General features: G+C 37.5%; 1 protein-coding gene across 1 annotated transcript in view; it reads right to left on the bottom strand.

Moving 5' to 3' along the window:
- Positions 1 to 8,899, bottom strand: part of LOC121298008 (synapsin-2-like) — a 79,526-nt gene extending 70,627 nt beyond the window's left edge. Inside the window, exon 1 of the mRNA XM_041224692.1 lies at positions 8,235 to 8,899. Within this exon, the coding sequence (XP_041080626.1) occupies positions 8,235 to 8,539 (305 nt within the window). The 5' untranslated portion in view covers positions 8,540 to 8,899. The remainder of the gene's footprint in view (positions 1 to 8,234) is intronic.

Below are 8,899 nucleotides of genomic sequence, written 5' to 3' on the forward strand. Positions count from 1 at the left end.
TGGGCTCAAGCTATTTTAAATAGTGAAACGTTCCAAAAGGTTTGTGCAGTAAGATGAAAAAATAAAAAACAGCCCTGATTAGACCTGAGTCTGGTCCCTTTCTTAATAATGCAAAAGGCCTTCTCACCTTCACTGCTCAGTGGTAGCAACCAAATATCTAGAGCTGAGTCTATTGAAGATCAACAACAAGCTGCACAGGGTGGAAACCAGAGGGTTTGAACAATGATTACTGCAGCGTAACCACCCACATGCATGAACAACGGATCTCTATCCTTATTCACGACCCATCCTGTGTCCCTCAGGTATGCAAATGAGTAGAACATGATGCCTTGACAGAAACTACAGAAAAATAAAATATACATTTCTATACAGAAACGCTTTTTCATGCAGCTTATCACTGTGGATCGTTATGACAAGCTGTGCTTCTACAGCATGCATCAACAGCTTTATATCATTTGTTATTGGCAGGCTAAGACCATTTTCTGGCCACTGTGTGGTTGAAATGTTTTTACTGGTCACAGTACTGTGAAAAGATGTAATACAGCTGTTCTCCATACTTGTCAGAGAGCTGTAAAGTTTGTATGTCAAAAGTAACATCATTTTTCAGAAGCCGTTTGCCTAATCTTGCATGCTGATATGCAATATTAGTATTTCCAAAATCCTTTTTGATGAACCGTGGGAATATCACACTGCGATCAATTGAACCTGTCGTGTTTTTCTTTGTTTTTGTTCATCAAAGTGTAATAACGTGTAGGCGGTGTGTTGTAAATTGTTTAAGTGTAACATTCTATTAAGCCCTTTACATTCTGAATATTGAGGGCATTGAAGGTTAGTATCATGGTGCATCTTAAGATAAAGGCGTCTGCCAAATAAATAAATAAATAATAACAGCACAAGCTAAACCATTCTCATAATAGTATCTGTGAAGGTGATGACGTGCGTTGTGAAGGCAGATCAGGACTCAGGGTGCCAGTGGTAAACATGGCGGAACGACAGAGATGGAATTGTAATGAAGATAGCCAGTCAATGCAGGACTTATAGATGGAACCTGCTGTATGGAAACCATGGCAACAAAAAGCAGCAGGCATCAGTAAAGCATCACATGATGAAGGCATTGAGAAAGGGATATGAATGCGCAAAAAAGAGCATAGCTTAATACTGGAAGGGCAACCAGTGTTCTTGTACAGTAAGGACTTATGGAGTAAACTATGGGATTAGATACTTTTTTTATTTATGTATAAAATACATCACTGCTGTAGCCTGAATTCTTTCTGAAACAATGCAGAACATATTATTGGTAGAAGCAAATATTTAAAAAATACAGAACATTCAAAAGCAGTCGTTCCACGATGTGAAGAGAGGCCACAAGTGCTTAAGTGATTTGTTTTTAGGTTAATACCTCATTCTACAATCAATACCAACCAGCATGCATTCATGGGTAATCTATTGAAATCATTCTTTACATACCCTGCTACCCTACACGGGTTAACTATATTACACGGGTTATTATATTATCTGTTTTTACACAAATAAACAACAGCAACAAGAAAAAAAACAGAAAGAAAAGCTGGTATGATTACACATCAGTCTCTCGAAAGCTGAACCATGTTATACCTGTACATGCAGGACAGCCCTCAATAAACAAGCTTTCTTTGAACCGCAACATTTTAAATATAGATGCTACATCTTATTCTCCACCTGCGCACAGCATCTGAGCCCCAGGTCTGGTGCCTTGCAGGGGTGTTTGAAAGAAGTCACTTCTTATTCAAAATCCAATATAGTCAAACGTCTGTCACAGGATGAAATGTCAACTGCATTTCTCTTTCACTTTTCGTCTTTTAGAAAAAAAGAAATAACATGAACAAGCCATACCATATAGATTTTTTTTTTTTTTTTACCTCTAATGAGCTTTCATTTGCAATGGCACTATAATAATAATAATAATAATAATAATAATAATAATAATAATAATAATAATAATAATAATAATAATAAATAGAATCTTAGCACATGTTCAGTGTTTAACACTGAAAAGCATAAGCGTCCTTTGTGTTTTTTTAAAAACAGTTATGGGTAGCTTTGATGAGAAATACATTAAACTAAGTTTCACTATGGCAAGAATACTATACTGTGGACTGCATATTGATGAGGTTAACCCTCCCAAGAACCTTTTGAAACACAGTCAAATTTTCTTCTAAATGTTTCATTGACACTAATCATAAATACCAATAAATGTAAAAGAAATACATTAAATTCAAACTATGCAGCAATGTAATGTTATGGTTATGAATTCCCACATTAAAAACAAGATTGTACTGTAAAAAACGTTTTTTTGTTTTATTTTTGAATTCAGTCAAATGTTTGACACAGGGGAGCTCATCTACAAACAAGATAAGATGTGCTGCAACTGTGACAGCTCTTTAACAGTAGCTAGTTGACAGGTGGTTTATAAGCAGTTTAGAAGTTCCATCTGTTAGTGCCATACACATTCTTAAACTACGTATGGAAGGATGACTTGCCTTCATTGATTGATTGTGTTGTGGGGTATCGAACATGAGGAGACTTGCATTTTTACAGCAGGAGAAGGGAGGTCATTCCTTTCACTGTGCATAAGTGAACTGTCTGCAAACACACTTTAGCCCATAAGAAATACACTACTGTTTTAATACTTTTATACTGGTAGATCTGTAGTATTTTTATTTTGCTTTCATCTCATTGTAGATACTGTGAATTATATGCAAATTCACTCTACAACTGAATTGTTGTCTTTTTCAGCTCTCCAATTTCTCATTTTCGCAAATAAAGTAATCAATTTCACTTAAGCATGAAAGCTTTATCTCTAGCAGGGAGAATGTCCTGGCTTCAGTGGGCAATCACATATTGCCTTTACTTTCAAGAAAAGCTTCTTCTGTGAGAAATCATTTGTAACTCCCATTGTGAGTGAGGTGGAGCATTATTCCCATTAGTGAATGTCAGGATTGCAACTATAATTAAGAACCGCACAGGAAAACGCTTGACACAATTTCATCTTCTCTCTTGAGTGCATCTAACAAGTCCTGGATTCTAGATGTTCTAGAGCCACTACTGGATTCTAGATGTTCTAGAGCCACTACTGGATTCTAGATGTTCTAGATCCATGTTAGCTAGTCACCTCACATGCTGACATATAATGTTTCCTTCTAGCTATAACAGATTAGAATCAGGATATGTTATGCATAGTTAACAACCCCTATTGTTGGTTTATAAAAGACAGTCATTTATTACAGTATCATTGTCATCATATACTGCTGGTGTTAGCTTTTTCACTAACACCAGCAGTATATAATGACAATGATACTGTAATACATGACTGTACCTGTTATCCCTTCAATAATTATGATCACCACATTTAATAACAAGCTTATTCATGCAGGTAAATAATAATGGACCCTTTAACCAAAGAGTGGCAAAAGAAACATCATTAAATTGCCTTCTATTTCATTTTTGGGTGATTGATTTTGTCACATACTTGCCCTTCATGGCAGCCTGTGTTGCCATATTGCTCTTTTCATTTTGAAATTAGGCTGCCAGCACAACAGTTTGGAAGGGGATACCACACACACTGATCATTATATAAAAAGGCCTCTTGTTCCCACTGCTGGTCATATGCCATGAGCAGCATGTTAAGACCTCCATCAGTCTTCTGCATGCTGACTGGTACACTCACAGGAAGGACTGCTAGCACATGCATTAAGAGTGTACAGCAGGGGGCAGTGTGTAGGGAAAATCAAAACTACTAATGTTTACTCAGATGAAAAAAAAACCAATATAGAATACCAATTAAAAAAAACCCAGAATGCAATATCTCTGTAATTAGGGAGCTGTATGTTTTTTTAGATGGGAATACCTCAAGGCTTATTGTTTTTAAATTTCATTTAAATCTGTCACTGGATTCAATTACATTTTCACACCAGAAATAGCATTACCAGGCATTCAGTTTTTGCCTGGAGGCTGGACTGTCCTAGATTTCAATTCTTTTTGTCCAGTCGGGGTGAAAATATTCAATATGCATCAATGAACTGCCTCATTGAAGATGCCTCATAACATGATATTGGATAGATAAAAGCCCTACTGTACATAGCTAGCGTACTTGTCCACCAAATGGTGCTTCCGTGAATTAATAATACCAGTAACAGTAGGACATCATTCAGCTAAAATAACTGCATTTCCCTCACTGGTAATCTCTTCCCTTTATTTTTATTCTACTTACAATACCAGCAAATGCTACTAAATTCAATGCTTTTTGCTCCAAGCTTGTGTGGCTATGAAAACATTATGTTAAAGTCTAGACAGTACTCTGCACTAAAGAAAGAAAAGGAAAATACCTGAAGCTGCAGCAATTCCATGCAATGCAATGAGTTTACAATGCTGAACCCTGAGCCTGGTGCAGATTGTGTTGCTCACATACTTGATATTCCCATTTAAAACAACAGTATCTGCAAGAGTAGCAGGGAGGGTGACTGGCACCACCATTTTGTGCATTAGTGCATTCTTCAGAGAGAAGACTTCTGTTTTGATGGTGTCGTCAGTAGGGAAGTCACTATACACACTTGCACAGCTAAATATCAGATAATGAATCAAGCATTGCATCTGCAAAAATATAGTATTTGAATGTATTCGTTTTAATATGGATGTCTGAATACATGTATGAATTTTGCAGTATTAGCATTTGGAATCTTTCTGTCAATGCAATTTGTTCCTGGTTTGTCTCAACAGAGACAATAGTGATGAATTCGATTTAAGGTACTAGTGTTGAATGAATTCACCTCCACCTCCTCATCCGCTCTTTTCAACAGCTCCGATGGTCTGCCTCACCACTGTCTGATCTGAGGGAAAAGGGCATTTTGCATAATGTGGGGCTAAGGGATTGTCATCAGGGATCATTATGATCAAATAGAGAACAATCAAAAGAAAAGAAATGCATATAAATAAAGCCTACTTGATATTGCTCAGCCCTCATTTTTACTACAGTGTGGTGTGCATCACAGTCTAAACAGGGAAGCGCCCCTGCCTTCACTGTCAGCGATCGATACAGAAAGAAACTCACACTATCTAAACCTCAAACCAAAATCCAAAGATGCAGTGTCACGTTCTCCTATCTGAAAAGAGAACAGCAGTCTGTGCAATAACTGTGTTCACACAGGCATTTTATTATCTAATACAAATTTCTATTTGATTATATTTCAGTTTGTTTTTTGGACCTGCTACATCACATCTATGTTCTGGAATGCATGCTTCAAACCAGGTTAGGGTTTGTATGCAACTCTATGATGGGTGGATTTAGAGATCAGCAAGCAAGAAAGTATAACAAATGCAATTGCTTTGTAGATGCTGTTTTTTTTTCCTTTGTCTATGATGTCTTTCTTGCCTATGACAGGGTTTTTTTGTGTTAAAAAAAATACAACTGAAAATGCTATGTCCCTGTGGAAACCATGTGTCCTGTTGTTTTTAATGTGTTCTCCAGCATGAATCTTCAGAATCTATATAGTGCTCTTTTTCACCAGTCAGTGTACTAGTACCTGAAGCAAACAAACTGAGACTACTTCTCGGGAGTTCATTTGAAGGGTTCACATGTTCTTTCAAACTAACTTTCCATTCAAACGATGATTGCTCTTATTGTGCTGCATGCACACGAGCATTTTAAAATAGTGCCGGAGGGAAAGAATTACAGTGTGCTGCGAGAGGGTCAAGACAGAGGAGTGCGATTAACATGCATCAGAAAAAAAATGCATCAAAAAAAATGAGTGTGTTAATTGCAGAAGTTAACTGCGATTAATTGACAGCCCTAATTTATATAAATTTAATAAAAAACATACACTATTTTACCAGTGGGGAAAAAAACCAATCCTGTCTTATTTTCATTCTCTTTAAGTAATGACAAGGGGGAAAAAATGATTGTCTCTAATAGATGATTGTGAATCTCTTTGACCTCTTGCTATTGTAGTAATTTCAATCACAGTACATGGGTAGTAATATTAACATTTGTTGCCCAGCAACAGGTTAAAGGCTGCCGTAAAGATCCTAGTCGTGCATAAGTTACATCTTGGAGATTTGCTGATGTATGGAAAATAGATGTCTGGGCCCATACCATCTGTCTATATCATATGATCAGACATAGCATTTTTTTTTCTATTACACATCAGAAACCATTAAAATGCCAGACCCTTTTAAAAGACTCTACAGCTCATTCGTTTTCTTGAAAAAGCATATTTATCAGCCTATAGATAAATCTAATGTTATAACAGGAGAATATTTCTGGGATATTGTAATTGGATATTGTTGGGATTCAGTTGAGTCCCTACGACTGTGTGTGATTATTGGACTGCTGTTAACTTTCCCAGCATTCCAATAATTCCCACAATTCTCTGTTTATGTATCCTTGTAGAAACGGTTGAAAAACTCTGTTCAACAATGTTCAGTAATTTAATGGGGAATTTATGGTTGAAGGCTAACCAGAGACTACTTGTTTCACAGATTATGAATAGAAATGCAAACCCAGCAGCTGTGGCTAGGGTTAGCAGTAACAGGAACAAGATCCCTATGGAGTGGAAAGTATTGATGGCAAAGTCTCACCCAAACTCATGCATGATGTCTGTTATCAAGAATCTGAAGTGCCACACACATACATATTGATAGTTACAGTTTTCAGAAGTGCTGCTGGTAAAAATACTATAATGACTGCCTTGGGCTATATCTCTTGGTCCTGATTTCTTTACCAATCCTAGTCCATCAACATGTATTCATTCAATTATTCTTGCAGACAACCTTCTTATTGAAAAAAGCTTTTGGCTTTGAGAGCAAAATAAAAAGGCAACCACTACATCACAACTAGAGCCTGAAGAAAGAATATGGGCTTTTAAATATGCAAGTAAAATGAGAGCTTTTCTACAATCTCTGCATGGTATACAGTATTCACAACACACATCAAAACAGCTATTGACCATTTTTCTTGTTCAAACCCCTATCAAACTCCAAACGCCTGGTTTGCAGACAATTGTTGAAATGTTCCTAAAAATGGCTTCATGACATTATAAATTGAAGTTCCCCTTCCCCTGAAAACAAGACACTATCACAGATTGATCATGTGCTACAGATAGAGCATTACCCCTGCATGACTGTGGCAAACAATAGACAAATAATAAACAGACCTTACCATAACATGCATTGCAATTGATAGACACTGACCTTTTGGTAGGCGTAGCAACTAAGATGCAAGAGAAATACATGCTTTTATTCATCTTTTTTTTTTACTAGTGAATGAAATGTGATTTGCATACACACAGTGTAAACCTCAGCAGTGTTATTAGCCCTCGCAGTGGGCTGGTTAAAGATTCATATTTAACAGGTTTTCGAAACATAGTGTAAAGGAATAGAGCCCATTTGCCAGGAGGTCTCACAAGGGAAACTCCCATCGATATTAGAATATGTGTAAGATGATGTCACAGTCACAGAGCAGGGTATACATACATACAGAATAGAGAAAAACGTTCCCATTCAGTTAACAATATTCCAATTCATATCTTCATGTGTAGAGCACAGCCTGGCTCTGGGGTGCAGGCCACATATGTAAAGTATAATAGAGGCAATCCTCAAATAATAATAATAATAATATAATAATAATAATAATAATAATAATAATAATAATAATAATAATGAATGGATATTCAGCAAACCTCATTTTTTTCTATCAGAGTAAGCAGCATGTACTGTAGCATCTGGTACCTAATGCAATATTAAAAATGCATTTTAAAACAGATAATTATGACTAAAGCAATACAGAAATATTTGTATGTTTGGAGTGTGGGTAGTATTAAGGAAAACTGAATCCCTTCATACAGGTCTTCATTAAAATATTCATATATTTAAACAATGTTTAGGAGATTTCAGCCCATATTAATATAAATTATAGTTAGCATTTTAATAGTGTTCCCACTAAAAACACACACAAGAAAAGCATAGGATCAATTTCTTACTTTGCTGTATGTGTATTGTTGTATTTATTTATTTATTTATAGTCACTTTCCAAGGTTTTGTTTAGCTTCTCTGATCCCTTATTAAAGCAGTGTTTCCAAAACCGCTACACGCCCCCCTCTTTCTCACCTAACTTCCTGGCACCCATTCTGGGTCTAAAGCATGTTTCAGTGACCGGCCCCTGTCATCTGTACCCTCAGCCTTAATAAACGAGATGCACCTACCATTCATTGTGAGGCTCATCAATGACAAGCAGCAACTTGAACTTCTTGGACAAGGAGGTGGGGGTCTGTTCCACCAATCCGGCTGAGGCGGCCGTCTGCTTGACAGCATTGGAGAGAGAGCTGAAGAAGCCTGTTCCGGGGGACTGGCTGATCTGCCTCCTCTCCGGGGCAGGAGATGTGGAGGAGGGGGCAGGGGCCGGGGGTGGAGGTTGCTGGGGCTCCGGCTGCTGGAGATCAGTCATGTAGCCATTGGGCAGGTTTGCAATGAAATTGCTGTCCGAGAGCCGTCGCCGTAGATAGTTCATCTTGTATATCTGGACTGGAATTCAAACGAGAAGCCTGGTACCGGACAAGGCGATAATACTGGGAGGACAGTGAGAATCACGATTCAGTTTGTGATGTGCCGTGTAGCTGCAGGGCTGCTTCAATCAATAATAAGCAAGGTCCTGATTCACTGCTGGATGCTGAGCTTTGTAATTCAGTTCTCCATGCAATGTTAAATCTTTCACTGCCTTTTCTTCTGAGATCTCCACGCCTTCTGTCTCTTCTTTGTCCCTATTTTCTTTTCAGTTTAACTGGACCTCTCTTCCTTCACAGCTATACTGACTGATCTGCAGTCAAGCACCATCCACCACTGCTGTGATTCTCTCTCCTCCCTCTCTCTC

The sequence above is a fragment of the Polyodon spathula genome, chromosome 23, assembly GCF_017654505.1.
Source record: "Polyodon spathula isolate WHYD16114869_AA chromosome 23, ASM1765450v1, whole genome shotgun sequence".
In the NCBI taxonomy this organism is placed as follows: Eukaryota; Metazoa; Chordata; class Actinopteri; order Acipenseriformes; family Polyodontidae; genus Polyodon; species Polyodon spathula.